The 22,648-nt window shown below is 49.4% G+C and overlaps 2 protein-coding genes across 12 annotated transcripts in view; one reads left to right on the forward strand and one right to left on the reverse strand.

Annotated features, from left to right (window-relative positions):
* Papln (papilin, proteoglycan like sulfated glycoprotein) overlaps positions 1-12,442 on the forward strand; it is a 31,470-nt gene extending 19,028 nt beyond the window's left edge. For all 4 annotated transcript variants that reach the window (XM_060387826.1, XM_060387828.1, XM_060387827.1 and 1 more), the window contains 9 exons: positions 634-1,105; positions 2,013-2,150; positions 2,738-2,862; positions 3,118-3,250; positions 3,775-3,912; positions 5,751-5,878; positions 5,982-6,090; positions 9,058-9,224; positions 11,998-12,442. In XM_060387826.1, coding sequence (XP_060243809.1) covers positions 634-1,105; positions 2,013-2,150; positions 2,738-2,862; positions 3,118-3,250; positions 3,775-3,912; positions 5,751-5,878; positions 5,982-6,090; positions 9,058-9,224; positions 11,998-12,173 — 1,586 coding nt within the window. In that variant the 3' untranslated portion in view covers positions 12,174-12,442. The remainder of the gene's footprint in view (positions 1-633; positions 1,106-2,012; positions 2,151-2,737; positions 2,863-3,117; positions 3,251-3,774; positions 3,913-5,750; positions 5,879-5,981; positions 6,091-9,057; positions 9,225-11,997) is intronic.
* Positions 12,443-14,225: 1,783 nt separating this feature from the next.
* Positions 14,226-22,648, reverse strand: part of Numb (NUMB endocytic adaptor protein) — a 107,721-nt gene continuing 99,298 nt past the window's right edge. For 5 of the 8 annotated variants that reach the window (XM_021653576.2, XM_060387830.1, XM_060387829.1 and 2 more), the window contains 4 exons: positions 21,520-21,813; positions 19,612-19,761; positions 17,226-17,372; positions 14,226-16,276 (listed from right to left, as the gene is read on the reverse strand). In XM_021653576.2, coding sequence (XP_021509251.1) covers positions 15,561-16,276; positions 17,226-17,372; positions 19,612-19,761; positions 21,520-21,813 — 1,307 coding nt within the window. In that variant the 3' untranslated portion in view covers positions 14,226-15,560. The remainder of the gene's footprint in view (positions 16,277-17,225; positions 17,373-19,611; positions 19,762-21,519; positions 21,814-22,648) is intronic. The other 3 variants (XM_060387832.1, XM_060387833.1, XM_060387834.1) reach the window with 1 other exon arrangement.

Below are 22,648 nucleotides of genomic sequence, written 5' to 3' on the forward strand. Positions count from 1 at the left end.
AAGGAAAGGCAGGGCAAGGTGGGCGTGTTGGCAGGGCTTGCCCATTCTCGAGATGGGGTGTGTGTTGCAGGGGGTGCAAGTTTTGGAGAGAGGGTGGGCACAGGGCGGTCAATGGGTGGTGCTTCCAGGCTCTGCCATGGGAATCTGCACCTAAAGTCAGACAGGCTGGCACCTGGGCCTCTGCAGAAAGACGGGTGCCACGTCAGGCAGCCATGGCCACTCGGAACACAGAGAGATAGAGCACACCAGCCATGGCCAGCAGGGCTGTGAGGACAAGCAGGCTAGAGGCTGGGAGAGGATCCCGGGGATGAGGACAAGGGTGGGCCTCTTCCTGGGCATGCTCATAACCCCTCAGGGGTGGGGAGGCCCAGGCTGGAAGGGACACGAGAGAGCTCGCTCAGGGAGCCCCGGTCTTTTCTTCCTGGGGGCCCTAGTTTGGTATAGGTGTGAGCTAGCCTGAGGAAGTTTAGGACAGATCCCGAGAGTGTCCCAGGCTCCTAGGAGAGGTCAAGGGTCCTGCCAAGTGTGAGGCTGTGCTCCATAAATCAGGACAGGCATGCTTCTTGCGGCGGAGGGGAGAGGGCAGTGTTCTCACTGGCCATCCACGTGACATGTTCCATCCCCAATCCACAGCCTACCCAGTGCGGTGTCTGCTGCCTAGTGCTCCTGGGTCATGTGGAGACTGGGCTGCCCGCTGGTACTTTGTGCCATCAGTGGGCCGCTGTAACCGCTTTTGGTATGGCGGCTGCCATGGCAATGCCAATAACTTCGCATCGGAGCAGGAGTGCATGAACAGCTGCCAGGAGCACCCTGGGCCCCGCCGTCCTGAGGTGGGGGCCTCCGGCCATCGAGTCCACATGGATGGTGGCCAGCGTGGTCCTGGAAGGCAGCAGGAAGCTGACTGGCACAGGATAGGAGCCACAGTCCCGAGACTGCCCTCGCCTTCTGGAAGCCCGTGGCGGAGGGAAGAGGAGGCTGGGCCGTGGGAAGCCCCCCACACCCCAGCCCATGGAAAACGGCCCGGAGGCCAGGAGCTCCGGCCCAGAGTCCCGGCACTGGGTAGAGACGCCAGACCACCAGTGCCACCCACACGAAGCTCCTATAGGTGAGGCCTGCTCCCCAGGCCAGGACATAGGGTGCCTGGGCCAGGGCCAAGCCCCCTCCCTACTCTATTTCTTTCTTTTTTTTTTTTAAAAGATTTTATTTATTATGTATACATCAGATCTTATTATGCCCCAGAACTCATTATAGATGGCTGTGAGCCACCATGTGGTTGCTGGGAATTGAACTCAGGACCTTTGGAAGAGCAATCAGTGCTCTTAACCTCTTAACCTTCCGAATTCTATCTCTGATCTAGCTACTGTACCAAGGTCTGTACCTAGCTAGAAATGCTTGCTCCGAGCTCCCATTTCTTTTTTTTTTTTTTAAGTTTTTTTTTGTTTGTTTGTTTGTTTTATGTATACAATGTTCTGCCTGCATGTACACCTGAGCGCCAGAAGAGGGCACTAGACCTCATTATAGATGGTGTGAGCCACCATGTGGTTGCTGGGAATTGAACTCAGGACCTCTGGAAAAGCAGACAGTGCCTTAACCTCTGAGCCATCTCTCTAGCCCCCCGAGCTCCCATTTCTTGACTTGTAAAATGGTGATAATATTTCACTCCCTGAATATATCATGGGTTTTAATATGGGCTCTTATTTATCATTCTTGTCCCATTGTGTTGATAAGGGGTTGGGGGAAACAGAATTAAGAAACCAAAGCACATGCTCTGAAGGTCGAGCATGTTAGGTTGGTCGGCTCCTCAATCACGCTGTGATGTGTGGCCTTTCTGGGCCTCCCCCTACTCCCTTGGGCTGTCTGCCTTGCTCTGGGGCAATGCCTAGGGGTGTGGCTGGAGGTTGGGAAGGCTGGGGTCTCCCACGGGACTCTAGCCCTACAAATGCCTACGAGAGACAGTTTCCCCGGCCCTGTTCCTGCGCCAGGAGGCAGAGCCAAACTTCCCATCTCTCCAGGATCAGCTTGGCAGGCCCAGAGCCTTCCCTGGTACAGGCAGCTGCAGGGCAGGCGGTACAGCTCTTTTGCCCTGAAAACACCCAACGGGAATTCCAGGCAGGATGGCAGAAAGAAGGCCGGCCCGTTTCTTCCGTCAGGTGCGTGCAAAACCGTGGTCCTATCTGCTGTGTGAGAGGTTCACTGGGGGATCGTGGTGAGCTGGGGCTGGGGAGATGTTTCAGGGCTGGGAGCGCTGGCTGCTCCTCCAAGAGGACCTGGGTTCAATACCCACACCTACATGGCAACTCTTACGTGTAACTCTAGTTCTGGGGGGGGTGTGTATTCATGCAGGGAAAATACCCATCATTTAAAGGGGTGGGGCTGGAGAGATGGCTCAGTGGTTAAGAGCACTGTCTGCTCTTCCAAAGAACTCAGGTTCAATTCCCAGCAACCACATGGCAGCTCACAACTGTCTGTAACACAGATTCCAAGGGGTCTGACACCTTCACACTAATGCATGTAAAATAAAATTAAATATTTTTTGAAAAAAGAGAGAGAAGGGGAATAGTAGCTACTTTCCATCTCCTGTATGTGCAGTGTCTGGCATCCCCCTCTGGCATTCGTTGGGAGCGTGAGGAGGCTCAGAGCGCCATGGGGAAATATGGTTTTCTCTGGGAGCATGGGAGCCACAGGACTCTACTGCCCTCAGGAGCCCAAGAGACATGTCTCTCCTCCCTCTCTTCAGGCACCAGCTCCAGTCAGACGGCTCCCTCATCATCAGCCCCTTGAGGCCAGAGGACGCTGGCGTCTATAGCTGTGGCAGCCACAGGCCAGGCCACGACCTCCAGGAGATCCAGCTTCGAGTCACAGGTTCCTGCCCCATCCCACCTACCCCCAGGATCTCGCAGAATACAGGGTGGGACTGAGGGAGGGAGGGAGGGAGGAGAATGTGGCAGGACTGACTCGCCCTAGAAAGGCCCAAGTTCTTCCTTGGGTCACTTCCTGCTGAGGCAGGAACTACATCCTGTTGTCCTCTGTTTCTCCACACATCCTTGCTGCTCACAGGTCCTTTCCTTCATTCCCTTCACAAAGCTCAGACCTTGCTTCTTTTGGCCTCGTTGACAGGGGGTGACATAGCAGTGTTGTCTGAGGTCCAGCCGAGCCATTTCCCTCAGACCAGGAACCCAGACCCTGGCCATGGGCCTCGGAACCCTGGAACGGGAACAAGAGCTGGGAACCACCGCAGGCCTGCCACCAGGTAATAACGCAGCACGCCCCAGTGCTCTCAGCCTCATGGTTCCTGGTCTCAGTAAGGGAAGGTTGGTGCTGTGATTGGGTTTTGCCACCCGGTGCCCTGGGCTCCAAGAGGTGACAATTAGAAAAGCCCAGCTCCTTGATCTGGCCTCGAGGACGGTTCCATCTCAGAGGACCTGGCAGAGGCAGGACCCTGGAGGCGGGCGGAGACTGGGTGTGTTCAGTCAGCCAAGGTGACGGCCGGCCCAAGCCTTTGAGACCTTATCCCCAGTTTTGGTTTTTTTTAGTGAGACGGGGTTTCTCTGAGTAACCTTGGCTGTCCTGGGCTCACTTTGTAGACTAAGCTGGCCTCGAACTCACAGCGACATCCCCAGTTCTTAACAGCAATGTTGGTGTTCTAAATTGAACTAAGGGTAATTTTAGGGAGCCAACACTGACCAGAGATGGAAAAAGGGCTCAGGCAGAGGACTCTGTTGTAGAGAGAAGCAGCAGCCAGGGCCTCTTAGCTGTGCACAATTTGTTTTGTAGGCTACGGCTGGACCGGACTCAGCCTGGGGTGGTGGATGCCAGTCCTGGCCAGCGGATCCGGCTTGCCTGCCGTGCTGAAGGCTTTCCGGTCCCCACCATTGAGTGGCAAAGAGATGGACAGCTGGTCTCTTCTCCCAGGTTCATTCAGCCCCTCTCCTGCTGTCCTGTCTCTAGCCACACCCCATCCTATGGAGGCCAGAGTGGGACTCTGGGTTCTGGAGAAAGGGGGTTGGAACACAGGGCTTCCGGGCCTTTGCAGAGTACGGCTGATGAAAATGAGGTCTGCCGAGGGCAGAGCAGAGTTTGCATGCCCCTGACTGGCCCCATTGCTGATGTTTATACCGACTTTGCTATGCCGCCCGTTCACTTTTGTGTAAGCTGCCGGGAGCCACACTGAAGCGTGTGCTTCTTGCCAGCGCTTTCCACACAGGAGCTCAGGATCACAGCTCACTACAGAATCAGGATCTGAGTCTGCTTGCATATGGCAAATAGTATCCATCTCAGCCTTTAACCCCAGCATGCTGGAGGCAGAGGGAACGTGCATTTCTGTGAGTTGAGGCCCGGCTGGTCTTCATATCAGGTTCCAGGCCAGCCAGAGCTACAAAGTGAGACACTCTCAAAATAAAATAAAACAAGCTAGAAATCTAATTTAAAATTGTGTGCATGCTCATATATGCATATCTGTATACAGGCCAGAAAGTCAGCTTTAGGCACTGAAAGGAAAAGCATTGGCTCAGGAGCCCTCCCCCCCCCCAAAAAAAAAGACCAAGTTCTAAGCATAAAGGACATTTATTTGCCTCAGAGGCACAGAGGCTAGGGAATAAGAGACAAAGACAGGAGATAGAGGATAAAGGAAAAGGGGAAGGGAACAAGAGATGGGGGCAGGGATATTTGTCCCACACTGGGACAAAGGATTGCCCTTGGATAGAAAGGAGGCAGACATGGCCCGTAGGAAGATGACAGTTTACAAAGATACAAGGGGAAGCCATGTGTTAGGATGAGGTGCTTAATTTCAATTGGGCATGCTAGTTAGGTGAGCCAAAGGGGTTGCTGGACTTTAATACTTTGATAGCTGGAACTTAGTAGTCAGCCTCAGGAGAAGGAAGTGGCCAAATAAGGGAACAGACCTTGGTGGCTATCTTTAGGAGTATGAGCTAATGGTTTTTAGGAAGGCAGAGGGAAAGGGTAAGAAGGCAAGTCCTGCCTGGGCCATGTTTGCCAAGTCCGCTAGAATCCTTCAGGCATCATTCCTTAGGGACCATCCACCTTGTTTCTTTGAGACAGAGTCTCTCTCATTGGTCTGAAGCTTGCCAAGTAGATTAGCCTGCTTGGCCAACCCAGGAATACTCTCTGCTTTCCCAGTACTGGTATTACAAGTGTGCCCCACCGTGCCTGCATGCCTGCCTCTTTCCCTTCCCCCTCCCCCCACTTTTAAATATGGATTTTGGGGGTTGAACCCTGTCCTCATGTTTGTAAGGAGTCCCTCCCTCATGTGTGTGTCTGTGTGTCTGTTTCTCTGTGTTGTCCTGGCTGACCTGGACTTGCTCTGTAGACCATGCTCGCCTTCAACTCAGACATCCAACTGCCTCTGCTTCCCAAGTGCTGGATTAAAGGCGTGCACCTCTACCACCTGGCTTTTCCCTTCTCTTTTTTTTTTGACATAGGGTATCACACTGTAGTTCAGGCTGGTATCAGAAACTCATGGCAACGCTCCTGCTTTCCCAGGTCCTGAGTGCTGGGGCTGCAGGCCACCACACCTGGCTGCAAATAGTTTTTAATTCAGAAAACAGAAAATGATTTGTTATTGAATTTTAAAAGCCAGGTATTATCAAGTGAATTAAGGTGCTGCCAGCTGGACTGTGAGGGGCTTGTCCGCAGCTCTTTGGCTGGACAATTTGAACAGTAGGGGCCCTGCTTAGCTCTCTTCCCAACTCCTGCCTCTCTCGATCCCTGCTCACTGGTTGTTTGGTTCCCAGGCACCAGGTGCAGCCCGATGGCTCTCTGGTCATCAGCAGAGTGTCTGTGGAGGACGGCGGCTTCTACAGCTGTGTTGCTTTCAATGGGCAGGACCGAGACCAGCGCTGGGTCCAGCTCAGAGTTCTGGGTAAGGAGGAAGTCCTGAGTGGGGTCAAAGGCCATTATGGCCAAGTGGTGTGCGGCTGGGGAGTGGTCTGTGGTAGCCACTGACGATGTCTTCTCATGCCTAGGGGAGCTGACAATCACAGGCCTGCCTCCTGCTGTGACTGTGCCAGAGGGTGACACGGCCAGGCTGCTGTGTGTGGTGCCTGGAGAAAGCGTGAACATTAGGTGGTCCAGGTAAAGTCAGCTATGCTAATCAGTGTACATCCTTACAGTCTCCTCTGTCAGAAATGTCACTGTCCCCACTGTCCTTATGCTGCTGTCCTCTGAGGCCTGGTGCCAGGGTTGGAGGCTGAAGCATCCTCCTCCTATACTATGAAGCTCCAGAGGACAGTTTTCTTCTGGCTGGGCTAGTTTCGTTTCTTTTCTTTTCTTCCTTTCTTTTTTTTTTTTTTTTTTTTTTTTTTTTGGTATTACCAAGACAGGGTCACACTATGTAGCTCTGGCTGGCCTGGAACTCACTCTGTAGACAGGACTGGCTTTGTACTCCAAGATCTGCCTACCTCTGCCTCCCAAGTGTTGGGATTAAAGATGTGTGCCACTACACCCAGCAACTAGTTTCTTAATGTTAGCACCACTCAACTGTTGGCCCAGACAAGCTTGCTGTTTCAGGCCTGTTCATGGCAGGGTATCTAGCAGCACCCAGAACATCCACTTGCTAAAGCCAGTAGCCGTCTCCCTGCCCAGGTTAAGACCGTGGACACCATTTCCAGACATGGCTCTGAGACATGGCTCTGTTTCTTCCATCCTGAGACCCACAGGGCTGTGGAGTAGCTCTGGAGACTTCAATGATTTTTTTTTTCAAATGTACTTAAGCATATGAATGTTTTTCTTGCACGTGCATGTGTGTATATACAGCGTGTGGAGGTCAGAAAGAGGAAGGGGGTAGGATCTCCAAGCAGAGTCGTAGATGGTTGTGAGCCACCACACAGTTCCTGGAAACTGAGTCTTGGTCCCCTGCATGAACAAGCTCTTGCCTGCTGAGCCATCCCTCCAGCCTCAGCTTCAGGGAACGGATCCCAGATGGGCTAGTCTTTTGAAATTCAGCAACTACTGTGTCTCCGCTTCTTTAGACTATATCAGAACTCAGGTCAGTGTCTTGAGAGCTGAGAGGCAGCCTTGGCCCAGGCTTCCCCCAAGTGCTGACTGTGCACAAAGGAAAGTGAGGCTTTGGATTGGGAGAGTCAGGAAAGAGTCCAGGGAGGTAAGGAGAGGGAAGGATGCTTTTGGGGGAGCGGTCAAAGGCAAGTATTTTCTGGCGGGGAAGGCGGGGGTATAAAATGAACTTTTATCCATCTGGTTCAGTTGTCTCAAGGTTTACTGCCTCTGTCTGCTAGCTAAGGCCTAGTCCTGGAAGCGTCTAGCCTCCATGAAATCTAACCTAGGCAGCCTCTGAGACTTACTGAATAAGCTTGTTCTTACTGGGCTCTGGGCTGGCTGGCTCAACTCGGCTGTTCTGGCTCAAACTCCTTTTCCAGCTGATTTACTTAATCTGGCTCCTTCTCATTCTCTGGCTCATCCTGCCTTCATCCTGTCTCCCTTGTTCTCTCATTCAACCTCTCTGTAACACTCTCCCAGTAAAACTCTCTCTCTCTGTGCATTGTCCATTAAGTAGCTTCTCCTCGAGAGTTCTGTCAAGTCTTTCTCTGACTGTCTTTTCGATATTTCTGCCACTCAATTAGACAACCCTTTTAAACATGGGTGCTTCCTTTTACAAACTAACTTTACCTTCACTGCTTGGGATTAAAGGTGTGTACCACCATGCCTGGACCTAAGCTTTTCTTTACCTGAAACTTGCTCTATACCAGGCTGGCCTTGAACTCAGATCTTCTTGCCTTTGTCTCCCAGATTAAAAGCATGTCTGTATTGCAGCCGGTCACACAGTCCTAGGTCTTTGGATGTGATCTCTTGCCAGAGCAGCCATGCTCCGAATTAAAATTCCTCTAGAGGGGATGCACAGGTCAGGGGTGATGGTGGCTATGGAGGTCAGCTGCCTCTTAGGCAGTCTTGAAGCCACGGGTTTCAGTGCTCACCGCCTTCACAGCATGGCTGTACATCCTGCTATCTCTAGTGATCACTGCTCTTCCTATCCAGCCCCTGCTCCTTGAACCAGCGAGGTCAGCAATCACGTCCCTGCCCCTTCCACCTCTGGACGGTATCAGTCCTGACCTCATCTGTGGTGGCATCCTGCTGGCTGCTTGCTCTTTTGCACAATACTCTCTTCCCATGGCTTCCCTAGTGTCCTTAGAGCTGTAGCCTTGGACAGCTTTGGAGCTGTACCTTCCTGAGGTGCATCTGGGTCTGGACTTTGCAGCTTCAGGTCTCAGACTTGACATCTCGCAGGCAGGCGCCTCAGGTTCAAAGCATCACCTCACTGTTCATTCTTCTCCATGTAGAGGGCACCAGTGAGCTGAGACCTGAACACTTATTTGTCCTCATGGGGAGGGAAGGCTGGCCTAGAATCACCATCACCCAGTTTAAGTCTCTCCACCTCCCAGATCTGACCTTCACCCATGTCTACTTCAGTGCCCTATATCTTCCCCATGCACACGACGAAACAACTTCCAGGCCAACCCGGCCACTCCCAGCTCCACTCAAGTCCCTGATAGCCCCAGCCTGCCTAAACACTTGCTGGGAGCCCAGGAGAGTCCTGACAGGCTCCCTCCCGCCTCTTCCTGCTCTGCCTGTGACAGCTTGTCCCTAAATTCCCAAATCCCCATTGTTTCCTCTTCTGTTGGCCAGCCTGCTGCTTCCCCCCCTCCCCGCCTTAGGTCAGCCATCCTCTTGTGGAAGGCTCCCTAGACACTGGCACCCTCTCCTTTGCCATGAAGGTGCTGTGTACCTTTCCCCCAACACAGGGCCTGGAGTCTGTCAATGACAAGATGGAGTAGGTTCCGTTGTGGATTGAGGGCAAACTGATAACTGATGAAGAGTGCATAGTTGTACCACTTTGTCTTTGCTAATGCCCTTCTACCAATTTAGTGTACCCGTCCCCACTTCCCTGAGGTGCCGTCTATCTGCCCTCGTGGCGAGAGAAGGCTGGCTCTAGAATAGCCTTGGCTAACGTCTTCCCCATCTCCCAGGCCTCTCTAGGCATGTCTCCAGCAGCCCTGGATGGCTCTCCCAATGTCCTCTCCCCTCCAGGAATGGACTGCCAGTCCAGGCTGACGGCCACCGTGTGCACCAGTCCCCAGATGGCACACTGCTGATCCACAACTTGCGGCCCAGGGACGAGGGATCTTACACCTGCAGTGCCTACCGTGGGAGCCAGGCTGTGAGCCGCAGCACCGAGGTGAAGGTGGCCCTGCCAGGTGAGAAAAACTCATGCTGGGCTTTGCTGTCACGAGGGCCAGCCGAGCACTGAAGGTCACAAGGCTCCACGAGGCTCTAGTTTTCATCTGTGCTCACGTTCTAGCATCTGGCATCGTAACTGGGGCAGATGCTTCTTACGGCCCCAGAGCCCCACTGTCCTGGGGCTACCCCACTACCTGAAGGTGAGGTAAAGATGTAGGAAAGAGTTCAGGGCTCTACCACTCAGACTTAACAGTTTTAGTCTTAAAAATAAGTTTGGCTGGGATAATGTTTAAGATGGATGGACTGCTCAATCCTATCCATTCTAATCAGGGTGGCAGAAGGCCCTGTGGGGCTGGGGATGTGGCTCAGTGCAGAGTTCTTGCCAAATGTATGAGGCAAACCCAGGCTTTTTTGACTCCTGGTTTTACTTATTTACTTATGTAGCCCGGGCTGGCCTTGAACTTGCTATGTAGGCCAAGACTGGTCTCAACTTCAATCTCCTTGCCTCTGCTTCCTAGATGCTACCATGCCTGTTTTGCTAAGTTACATCTCAGAACTGGTGAAACAGGCCATGTTCAGACTCACAGGAGCTCTGTGGTTGAGTGACACACCCACTCATTCTGCTCTCCAGGTCTTAAGTGTTTCAGGGAGTGACTGACCAACAGGTCAGAGCCTCCAGCCAAGCAGCCGGTTCTCACAGACCCAAGGTGGATCCTGGAGCAGGGTCCTGGGCTTGGAGGTAACAGGGCACCAGCTGCCTGGTCTGTATTTATGACAAGTGGCATTGCAGTGCCACCGGAGGAGGGCTGGCCCACTTGGGGCAGGCCAGGCTGTCTTCCTGGCTGCTGAGTGTGGGAACTGGCCAGAGGGTGAAGGTGTGTGCTGAAACGTTGCTTTGTGAGACTGACGGACACTCGGGCTTCTGGCTGTGTGCTCCCTAAGCAGTGCCTGGGACCCCTGGGCTCAGCCCAGAGCTCTGCAACACTGGAACTCAGAGCTGGCAGCTCAGGGTGTACACCATGACACCTTTGATGTTTCTGGAAAATCCATGCAGGTTTACTGCATTGTGGAGAGCAGTCATTATGAGGACTGAGCATCTGGGCATGGTGACCCCTATGAATCCTAGCACTTGGCTTGCAGAGGCAGGAGGACTGCCAGTTTGAGAGGCCAGTGAGTGACATACCCTGAGTTAAAACAAAAGCCAAACTAACAAAACCTACCACAAAAAACAACTCAAGGGGATCCGGACGTTCACATTGTGATCAGCTGTAGACGTGAGACGGGATGATAATCAGAAGCTTGTCTAGTGGGCTAGCGGAGTCGTGTGGCTGCCAGGCTGAACTCTTAGACCCCACCCATGGCCGCAGCGAGGCCTCTCTTGTTCTCTGATGGATGCTGCCAACCTTTACCTATTTTGGAGGCATCGCTCCAGAATTCTAGCTGCCCCTTCTTCCTGCCTGCCTTTCTTCCATTGACCAGGCTGCAGATCTATGCCATCACTGGTTGGTTTGGAGTCACAGCGACTGTCTCATGCTCCCCCAAGTCATGGCTTGGTGGCACTGGGGTTAATGTTAGCACAGGGTGACGGCTTGGGCTTCTTTCACACTGTGGTAAGGAGGGCACCTGAATTCTTTTGTCCCTTAGGGTTGAGTGAAGGACAGGAAATGCTGTACGGACGTAAGATGGTCTGTCACACGTTCTGTCCCTGCCATACTTTTGGAGGGCAAACACAGCCGTGGGGTCAAGACAGCACTCAAGTTTTTGCCATGGTTATTACATGCCTTGGTTGCTGCTCTAAGTGGTTTGTGTGTGTGACGCCCTCTATGACTGAACTATACCCGTTTGCCTCTTTTTAGTACTTTTAGCCTGAGATAAGGTCTCACTGAATTGCCTCGGCTGGCCTCGAAGCTGTGGTCTGCCTCAGCCTCCTGAGATTACAGGCCTATGCTGCCAGCCCAGCTGTTTTAAACCGATGCACCGTATCTCAGCAGAGTCCTTAGAATGCCCCCTCGAGGCAGATGCTTTCATTCTCTCCATTTCAGAGAAGGAAACAGAGGCTCCAAGAGTTGAGAAATTTGCCCAATGGGACCACCACCGATAGCCCGGGGCTGCAACAGCTACTAGTTGAAATCAAAGTCAGAGTTTGAGAAAAACAGCATGCACATGTGGATTGGCTACCCCACGTGTGCAGGGAGCCAGTCCTCTGGTGATGCTGGTGAGAATGCCAAACCTTTCAGAGGCCACTCGGGTGGTCTGGTCTTTTCATGGTGTCTTCTGAAGGAATAGAGAAATTATACTTAGCCCTGTATGCCTGGCTGTAGGGACAGTGGGGACAGAGGCTAACCGTGCGATGAGGCAGAGGAATGAAACTGACAATAGCCTTAGAGTGACGGGTAATAGAACTTTGAAGATTCGATACTTTCTCAGGTGCAAACCGGGTAAGACAGGGAACAAAGGCAGGCCGGGAGGCTGGAGGAACCCAATGGCAACAGGGAGACAATGGCTCTAGCTGACTTCCAGCTTTCCTAAGACTTGACCCTACCTACCCTTCTTCCCAATCTGAGCCAACACAGCTGTCACGTGGCTCTTAAGCTCTGGACAGTAGGGCAGGGAGTCTGGGAAAGGCTGTGTACTGGGCTGAGGCCACAGGTAAGGCTCACAGGAGGACTGCTGGTGAGGCAGCAGTGAATGGGTGATGGGTGGAAGCCATCGTCCCTTCTCGCGTGGTTAAGCATGAGAAGCCGCAGCAGGACGGCTGCCTCAGCCCTTTTTTCTCCTGTCGTTCTGCAGCACCAGCGGCTCAGTCCGGGGACCTGGGCAGGGAGTGCGTTGACCAGCCGGAGCTGGCCAACTGTGCCTTGATTCTGCAGGCCCAGCTCTGTGGCAATGAATACTACTCCAGCTTTTGCTGCGCCAGCTGCTCCCGCGTCCAGCCCAATGCTCAGCCTGCCTGGCAGCAGGGATGAAGCCTAGCAGAGGCGGGGAGAGGGATGGTAAGACATGGCCCTCTCAGAAATGCAGAGTTAAGCCCCAGCAGCTGCCATGCCAGCCTCCCCTATAGTCCTCAGCAGGGTCTGTCTGTTAAGACTCCAGGCTGCTGTGAAGAGGAGGAAACTGCCTACACAGAACTGCTCCTTTATGCCTCCCCTCTACAGTTTCTGCTGTGTTGAGGACCCTTTCTCTGAAACGCCTAGGACCAAAGTACTTTTAAACTTTTAAGTATTTGTAGACTTTACTAATTGAGCATCTCTTACCTAAAATTCAAGTGCTCTGAAGCCTGAAACATCTAAATGCCATGCCAGCCTTCAAAAATGTCTGGGTTTCAAAGCACGTTTGATTTTGGTGAGGGATGCTCAATTTTACAGAGGATCCACTCGGCACACTACAGATCAGGCTGGGTGGGAGGTGTGTGCCAGTGAGGGGAGTGGTAACTACTCGGTCAGACGAACTCTGTGTGAGCCCAGTGTCCCTGGGTCAGAGGGTGATCTGTCATTCAGGCCTTTTCATCGTTCCACACTGTGTGTGGAACGCACAGTGTGATGCTTGGGAAAGCCCTCGGCAAGGTGGAATACAACCATACGGCCTCAGTGCAGGGGCATGGGGTGAAAAAGCCAGATAGCCTTACAATCTGAGTGTGAGAAAACTGAGTAAGACCTACAGTGCAGGGGTGCTACCTCCTGGGGCCGCCCTACAAAGCAGGCTGGGAAGGTTCACTCCTTTACACAGCCCACTGGCCCACTCTGAGCAGCAAAGAGCCATGTTTCCTATGGGAATCTGTGGAGAAGAATATTTGCTGCTAGAGAAAAGTCAGACTATGCTGAGAACAGCAGCTGGGGGCTGGTGAGATGGCGCCGTGGTAGAGGCACTCCATGCCAAACCTGATGCCCTGAGTGTGTCCCCTGCAACCACACTGGTGGAAGGCAGAACTTGTGTACACACACACACACACAACTTTAAGAGTCTACAGTTAAACAGTAGCTGGGAGTGGTGGTGCATGCCTGTAATGCCAATGCTTGGAAGGCTAAAACAGGAATGCCACACTGGGAGCCAGCTTGGGCCACAGAGTGAAACCCTGTCTCAAAGTAAACAGCCCACCCACCCCAGCATGGGTAGGATGTGGGTGCAACAGTGACAATCGGGGGAGTGATTTTAGTAGTAGGCATCCTTCATCTTTCAGAACCTCTGATTTCTTAATGATGGAGGAAGAGGCCTGGATTTAGTGAGCTCTCAGGGCTCTCCATTTTAACTCCTCTAGAAGACGGTCCTAGTACCAAAGGAAACTAGGAAACCACAGTCCTGACATAGGCTGAAAAACAAAGCAGCATGTGTAGGTGGCACCTCAAGCTACCTTGCTCAAAAAAGAAAGAGGCTGAGAGCTGAGAAACCTCTTGGTACCAGCTGTTTGCAGGCAGAAGCAGAGGGCTAAGTCGAGGGTAAGGTGTGAGCTACTCCAGACCAGGGTATTTAACCTTATTCCATACAGAGTAAATAAACTCTTCAAAATCTAAAGCACAACCTGGGATCCTCCCCACTGAAATTTTGATTTTTGGCCCATGAACAGGCTGGGTATTAGATGGCTTGTGTGCATGTGTGTGGGATCTCACGCATGCTCAGTACACTGTTCCACTGAGCTACTCCTCAGGGAATTTGAATATTAATCCAAAGCTCTGTCAGGCTTGGTGGTGCAAGCCCTTAATTCCAGCGATTGGAAGACAGCGGTAGGTGGACCTCTGAGTTGAAGGCCAGCCAGGGCTACTTCGTGAGACCCTGTCTCTATGCACACAGCACCAGTCCACCCCTGGGCTGGGACCAGGGGTCTCCAGCTTCTCTGCTGTGGCTGCAGATCAGGAGCCAAGGTGCACCCGTGAAACTTACGGATATACTTGTCCCAATAAAACTTTACAGTCACAAGCTAGGAATCAGCAGGAGAGAGAATTAGATCAAAAAAAAAAAAAAAAAAAAAAACAAAAAACTGTAGACTCATTTACAAATAAGAACAGCCCTTCATGGGCAAAAGCTTCTACCACGAACATTTATTTTTGTTAAAGCAGATTATAAATTCTCATCAGTACAAATATATATATGTATATATAACTTACATTTGATTGTAAGGCCAACGTTCAAAAGTAAAAATGGGATGGGATCTCACGTTGTTACCCGAGGTCAAGTAGCTGCAACTGGCATGGGATGTTCTGTTCCCAGCGGGGCTGAAGGGGACACGGACACACAGAACGCATAAAATCAGGATCCTCATCCCTGTAAAACTTACGGGAACAAAACTTCAAGGACAGAACCTACTAAGACCCACACTACAAACCAACACAACAGCCTGCATTCCCTTCTCTGGATAGGAGTATGTCATTGTCACCTTAATGCTAAAGTATAACATAAGGAAACTGCAATGATACATGAAAGATAATACACATTCTCTAGAGCGTAGATTGACTCCATTAGGGTAATGACATCAGAATTTCACCGTAGGTTTAAAACCAGGACAACACTTCTTTTACTTAAAACTACAACCTAGTGACTGACTGGTCATCAGTGTGATTGTTGTTGCAATATGCTAGGTACGATGAGCGATCGCGAACAAGCCAGGGCTCCTGCCTACAACTGCCAACCCTTCCTCTTTTTCACTTCAACAGGCATCAATGATAGATCAATCTTATGTACAATTTCTTACAACTAACCCGCTCACTTTTGGCAAGATTACTTACAACTCATATTTTTAATATTCAGAACTATTTAAAATATTCTAGGTGCATAAAAATAAAGATTTTGGCTTTTTGATATATATATATATTTATAATATTTATTCTGTTACTCAAATGGAAGCTCAGCGTTCTCCCATAATACGGCTGTGCTGGGCTGCTGCTGATGTGGTCTCCTGTGAGCCCAGCGGCACAGCCTGCCGTGCTTCCCAGCCTGAGCGCAAGCCACACTGTTCTCCGGGCTAAGACCGGCCAGTACTGGGAGGGACAGGTGCCTGGCCCGAAAAAGAAAGGGAGATTGTTTTGCTTCCTGTTATGCTTTATATTCCAGTAAATGTGCTTTGAATACATATTCCTCTTCAGATACTCCTGCCTCTCTGTGCCAGAGATTTGTAAGGTAGGAGAGGGGAGGGGCCAGTGTGCTCTTGACTCTCTAGCCTAGCTGCAGGGCAGTCCTCTCGGGAACACTTTCCTCACTTCTGTGGACATCACCCCTCACCTGCTCTGTGCTTGGACTTGCTCCTTGGGACCTTTGGGATTAGTGAAAAGTGTACTGATCAGGAAAGCAAAGTCCCTTTGCTCCTCTGCCCTCCACCCCCTGCCCTCGCCTAAGTACATAAAAACACATGTCACAGAGATTGCCTAAAGTTCTATTTCAAACGTCTTCTGTAAGTCACTGGAGAAAGGGTTGGTAGGGGAGGGATTGGTACGCTGCTTGGACTTGCTTTCTAATGCAGCCCACTGGGCTTCAAAAGGATCCACTGGGCAGGTGCCTGGAAGGACCTCTGCATGCCTGCTTCCTGAGGCCAGCTTGCCATCGTCTACACCATTGAAAGCTGCAGAACCGTTGAGGTGCTGAGCAGGAGGCTTAAAGAAGGGGCTGGTGGTAGCACTACTTGCGTCATATTGAGGGAATGTCTGCTGCTTGACCAGGCTTGGTGACTGATGGGGATGAGTGACCTGAGGATGGCCTGCAGTGCCGAACACATTGGCTACCATCTGGGAAGGGGTGATGCCCACTACAGGCACATTAGAGGCTGGATAGGGCATCCCATTGGCCACAGGGTAGGACTGGGCAGGGACAAAGGCTGGTTGCAGAGGTGGGACCACACCCACTGGCACAGGCTGAGAGGTGAGGAATGCATTTCCTTGGAAAGGCGGTGCTGGAGGGGCGATGGCAGTGGGTGGAGGAGGCTGGAGAACAGGCTGCAGAGGGGCAGCTGAGGCCTGTGGCTGCTGGGCCCGGACACTCTTTGACACTTCTTCCAACCAACGGTCAGCCTCAGAGGGAGTGCGTCTGTGGCCAGCCTGGAAGAGACCTGGAGAGGCAGCGCCAGAAGACTGAGTCCACTCAGCCCCTAGAACCAAGAAGACAGAGACGGGCGAGAGTTAGAGGCCTTTCTCACTTGATAACCTTGGTTAAGCGAATGATCCTAAAACGTGGAATAAGGCCCCATGATGGGACACTGTGGTTCTGGTAGAGGGACTGATGCGTCACCAGCTTAGGAGCTCTGTTTCTGGTGACAAGTAGAACCTGTCAGAACATGCTGTTATCTTAAGGCATGCTGAGGCTCAAATGCCCTGAACCGAGGCAGCTGACTGGTGTCAGAACCCGTCCTGTTGCCACAGTGCAGCCACAGTAGAGAAATTGGCTTCTGACACTCTGGGTCAAGGAGCTGAACAATGGTGCATGCCTACATTCCCAGAACAATGAGTCTGAGGCGGGTGGACCAAGAGTTTACACAACACTTGCCTACAGAACAAGGATCTGTCTTAAAAACCTAAAACTAAAACCATGTAGAATTAAAAACAAAAAAAACAAAAGACATAAGCTGGCAGTGGTGGTGCACACCTTTAATCCCACCACTTAGAAGCAGAGGCAGGCAGGAGGTCTGAGTTCAAGTCCAGCCTGGTCTACAGAGTGAATTTCCGTGACAGTTATTTGATGAGACTACGTCTCAAAATACCCCAGAAAATCTAGTTTAAAAAAAAAAAAAGTGTTCTTTGTGGCACTTTTGATGGACTTGCCATGCAGGTCCATTTATAGGCAGCTGTGTTACTGCTAAAATCCAGTAAAAAGGTTCTCTGGGGTGGGGCAGGAAATGGTGGCTTATTAAAATTCTACAGTAGCTAGGTTCCACAGTCCTTAGAATGTCCATCTACTTCTTTCGTTCCCAAAAGTTTTATAGCCTTTTTTTTTTCACAGCCACTTGTGTCTAGAAAGGAATATATTTTTCGTAGTCCTCACTTAGGTAACAGGCTGATTGTAGAACCTGCTTCCAGAGTCTACATCTGTGGCCACCTTACCCGGATGTACGGCTGCAATTTCCTTGTTAGCAGCATCAGGGGCATGGGCCCAAGGGTTGGTTTCACGCACAGGCATTGCTACAGGTGCTAGGGCAGTATTGGCTGGCTTAGCAGTAAGCACATGGAAGGCTGAGTCAGTGCCATTAGCTACAATGGGAGCAAACAACATTGATGGAGTTAATTCATGCAGGGTGTCCAAGCTACCCATGGAGATGGGTCAGTCAGGCCAGTGCACAAAACTGGTGGAAGAGACAAGACAGATCAGTCGGTGCTGGGTGATCATGCTATCTTGCAGTGCGCACATGTACCTTCTGACAAAAAGACACTGTCAAATGACTGCTCTACGAAAATATGTACACGAGAGAGGAAATGAAACCTAATAAATACAATTTCAAATTAAATTGAGCATGGCTATTCATGTAACTAGGCTTTGGCTTAATTACATAAAGTATTTCGGTCTACAATTTTCCAGAAGATCAAATGAGGCCAACAATAATAATGGGTTATGCATAATAGATTCTTACTATGTTCTGGGCACCAAGCTAAAAGTATTTTACATCTCCAAATTTAATTCTCTCAAAAGTCTCATAAGCTTGGGGTTAGGGGATAAGTTTCCAGATGTTCTACAGATGCCTAAAACCAGATAGTAGCAAACCCTGAATAATACTGTGTTTTTACCTATACACTTGAACCTAGGATAAAGTTTAATTTATAAGCTAGGCACACTGAGGGGTTAATAACAATTATTCTAAGAATATATGGTAATAAAGTTATTTAAAACTTATAAATTTTTTATTTCTGGAATTTTCTATTTAATATCTTGAGATGATAGAAATTTCAGAAACAGAGACCATGGATAATAAGGAGGTCCACAGTATGCCTATACAACAGGTTATGAATCAAATTGTATGTGTTTTCATTTACTTTATTACATTTGTCATTTACTAAAAAATTAGTATTATGTCTCTTTCCCCATGTAATATTCATAATATCCAGAGTGCTGGCCTTTCTTTCCTCATTTCCTTTTACTCAGAGCTCCTAACTCTTGTCCCTTTCAGTCCTTTATCAGTTTCTAGAAGTCTGTCCTCCAGCTTCCATCATATTTAGCATGGACTCTGCCTCTTCAGGACTGGACAGCCACACTTCGGGTGATGGTATTGTTTACCTGGGGCTATCAAACAACAACACAAAATACCTCAGCTGTAGATGGGAAGCCCCTTAAAGACAAAGGACTGTGCTCTTTGGGTTTTCTACCTGGTGCCCTGTAAGCAGACAGGGCCAGGGGGATGGAACTGGACCCGAATTTAAATCCAGCTGTACAGCTTGTGCAATCCACTTAGGCTCTTTGAGCTTCCTTCTTCTTTTCTGTAATGGCTGCCTCAGAGAGCTATTTGAGGATTAAATAAAACAACACGTGAGCATTTTCCACTGGGGCAGGCACTGTTAGGTGCTCCATATATGAAGCCTATTTTTTCTTATTCTATAAATGTCTGGTAGATGAAAAGCTGTGTGATCATATAAAGCACACGATTATAAGCATTTACGTTTAAAGAGACCGAGATTGAGACCTAGAACCAAAACTAAGGTGGACAGAAGCTTCTTCCAGAGGTTACAGCATTGTCCTGCAGGGCAGCCCTTCTCCTCGCTCTCAAAAGAAATGGGAATGAGCAATAATTGGAGCTTTACGCTAGGGGCCAGTGATATACTGACTTATGAGTTAGGAATTTAATTTAGCATTTTGGTGGAAGGGGGAGATAGATGACTCTAACCCTGCATTAACTCTTGTTGCAAAGGCCAATTTTTGGACACTTGCTATAGACCACAAAATGAACCTCTGAGCCAGAAAAAAAAGCCTTCTACTTTATAAACTTCTCTCAGTAGAGAGATGAGTCCAGGTCTCAATGTTAACACCACTGGCATTTTGGGATGGATAATTCTTTGTTGTGGGTGCTGTTTTGCATGCTGAAAGATGCTTGGCAGTATTTCGGATGCTATAATAACGTCCCCTCCCAAAATATCTCCATCCCAATGAATGCCAAATTTTCCATGAGGTGGCAAAAAATTGTCCTTGGTGGGGAATCACTACCTACATGGCACAGAGCCTGAACCTATCCTGACAGCTGCTCGTTTGTAAAGCTGGCTGGCTGCTCGGACCCTTTAGTCAAGAGAAAATAAAGTAGTGGTCAGAAGCCACAGAAACTCTTACTTGGAGAAGACATGCCAAACGATGACAGTGTAGAAGACAAGAGGCAGAACAAAGCCCGAAGACGTGGCTGCACGGGGAGATGAGGGTAATGGCAAGCTCAGGGTGCCATGCTCCAGCTCACGAGCAGCATGCTAACATGATCAGTTTTAAAGAGAAAAACTGAGGTCAGAGGTCACCAACCTTGTAAGACAGGAGACTGTGGTGCCACCAATGTCACTGGTTTGGTCATTGGGGCAGAGGAGAAGGGGTCCTCGGAGGGTGTGCTGAAGGCACTGGTGATCTGTGAGCACAGGGAGCTGATGCTCTCTGCCTCTCCTTCCACCTCTGGCACTGCAAGGCAAATAGAGTGGTTCTAGACAGAAAGCAGAGAAACCCTGAAATACGACAGAACAGCCTGAGCTGACATTGTTTACTTTATCTCTTTTCCTTGAAGAAGGACAAGTCTCAACTGTCAGGCTACACAATCAGCTTCAGTAAATTAATTGATGAACACATCAATTTTTAGAAAAGGAAGTAGAAAACATCAGTAACTCATGCATTAAGTTAGATTATTGGGAATTTGAGGGGTTTTGTTTATTTTTTAATGTGAGGATGTTTGCTGGGTCTTTCTGGAAGATCTCCGCAACCTATTTGCCTTTCAACATTCCTAGAAACTCTCACCCAATCAAGTTCTAGAGCTGACAACAAGTCTCAGAAAAACAGGGTTAAGTCTAGATACAAAAGCTTTTCCCTGAATGAATTAGGGCACTCAGAACAACTTTCTTTCTTTCTTTCTTTCTTTCTTTCTTTCTTTCTTTCTTTCTTTCTTTCTTTCTTTCTTTCTTTCTTCCTTCCTTCCTTCCTTCCTTCCTTCCTTCCTTCTTTTTTTCTTTCTTCCTCCCCCCTCTTTCTTTCTTTCTCTTTTTTATGGGGGGGGAATGGGTGGGGCAGTTCAAGACAGGGTTTCTCTGTGTAGCCCTGGCTGTCTTGGAACTCACTCTGTAGGCCAAGCTGGCCTCAAACTTAGAGATCACCTGCCTCTGCCTCCCAAGTGCTGGGATTAAAGGCGTGTGCCACCACTGCCCAGTACTCTAATCTTCTTTAAAGTTCCTAGTATATGAACTGTGGTATCAAAGAAACATGAACTGAAAGGTAGGATGGTAGAGACTCTTAATTCTAATTCTGGAAAGACAAGCAGGAAGATTGCTTTTGCCCACAGAGTTTGGGTCCTAACAAGTTGGAGATCCTGTGTGTGTGTGTGTGTGTGTGTGTGTGTGTGTGTGTGTGTAAACTCTGAGAACACTTCCTTATTACTGAGCAAATAAATCATGTGTACTGAACTTCTGCTCACCTGTGAAAAGAAAAAGATTTTAATGTCTCATCTGCTCCAGAGGGAGCCTGCAACAAGGTACCTGTAAGCATCTGGAGTTTCTGTCTTGAGGGTGCTGAAAGCTGAAAAGACTTCCCATGACCACTTAACTCCAACTGTTCTTTAAGCTTAGTTTTATTTGTCTTCTCTGTACTTTCATACTGTTGTCAGTAGGAGTACCTACTGAGCCAGACCTCCCTCCTGTACAGTTGTAGAGATAACATGACGTCTCTGAGGGAAGTATATTTGGGCCAATAAAAGCATCAACCAGATCTAACATTTTAGCTGTAGCGCTTATAGGCTGGCTCAGGGCACACAGAGGTTACTAATAAATGCTAGCAACCTCCTGCTTCTGATGAACAATAGACCTTAGCTTGTATAGGAGAAACATCTAGAGTTTCTTCCCTATGAAGCCAACCTCCCACAAACATAAGAACACTTACCAAATTGTTCCCTTGACAGTGCTGCCATTAGCCTGTAAATGTCGCTAAAATCTATTTTAATTTTCCAGGAACCTATGCAGCATAGTAAGAATAGAAATCTGGAACCCTAGCCATTTGGAAATAGGCTGGCACACCATAGACCTTGTGGCTCAGGTTAGAAATTCCATTGTGGCTCTGTTAACTACTTATGGAAGAGAAATTAATTATTCATGGCCCTGCTTGGTCTCATATGAAATGACACACACTAGAACAGCTTCAGAGAGACAGGGTGACTCACTCAGGACTTGAGCACATTACCTGCATTTTTTATTGGGAAATCAGTCTTCCTCTGCATGGTGGAAGGCAGCTCATTGATCCGTAGGGAGAGCTGGCGTTTAAAGGGTGACATCTTCTGGCTGAGAGCAGGAAATCCCCGGAAGGAGCCTTGGCGAGCAAGCTGTTCAATTGGTGCATGGCGGCGTGGGATTGCGTGAGGATTGTTCATCTCTAAAGAGGCAGTGGCATCCAGGGTAGGAGAGGTGGGAGAGGATGGGGATGGAGCAGTGTTGCCAGGAGCCACTGATGGACCAACAACTGTCTTGTCTGTCTCAGCTTGAGAAAACCAAAGAAAAAGACCTTAGATCTCAACAGTGACCTTCAAATATCCTGAGCTAACAAAGCCAAGAGCTCAGAAATTCTCTTATTTCCCATGTTCAAATCTAACACACTCTGACAGATAAAGGTTTAACAACACCCTGGTTACTTTATCCTCTACTAAGACACAAATATTAGATTTTTCCTTGGATCATTTTTTATTCCTATGTAGTGATTTGTAAATTAAGAATGAACACACAGGGCTGGAGAGATGGCTCAGTAGTTAAGAGTACCAGCTGTCTTCCAGAGGGTGCAGGTTCAATTCCCAGCAGCCATCTGGCAACTCACAACAAACAATAACTCTAGTCCCATGGGATCCAATGCCCTCTTGTGGTGTGCAGACATACAAACAGAAAAATACCCACACAGTAAGTAAATGGTTTTTGTTTTGTTTTGTTTTGAGCGAGGGTTTCTCTGTATAACCTTAGCTGTCTTGGAACTCACTCTATAGACTAGGCTGGCCTCAGACTCAGAGATCTCCTGTCTCTGACTTCCCAGCATAAATAAATAATCTTAAAAGGGCTTAGGGCTTTTTTTTTTTTTTTTTGAAAAGATTGTGCTGAAAGGATGATGGCCTGGGAACTATTGAGATGACACAGTGGTTAAGAGTCTTTGCTGCTTTTCCAGAGGACCTAGGTTCAATTCCAAGCACCCCCATGGTGGCTTAGAGCTATCTGTAACTCCAGCTCTAGGGAATCTAATAGGTTTTCTGGCCTCTGAAGGCACCAGACACACATATGGTGCACAGAAATACAGGCAGGCAAAACCTTCAGACACAGAATCTAAAATTTAA

Source organism: Meriones unguiculatus, chromosome 7 (assembly GCF_030254825.1).
Source record: "Meriones unguiculatus strain TT.TT164.6M chromosome 7, Bangor_MerUng_6.1, whole genome shotgun sequence".
NCBI classification, from domain to species: domain Eukaryota; kingdom Metazoa; phylum Chordata; class Mammalia; order Rodentia; family Muridae; genus Meriones; species Meriones unguiculatus.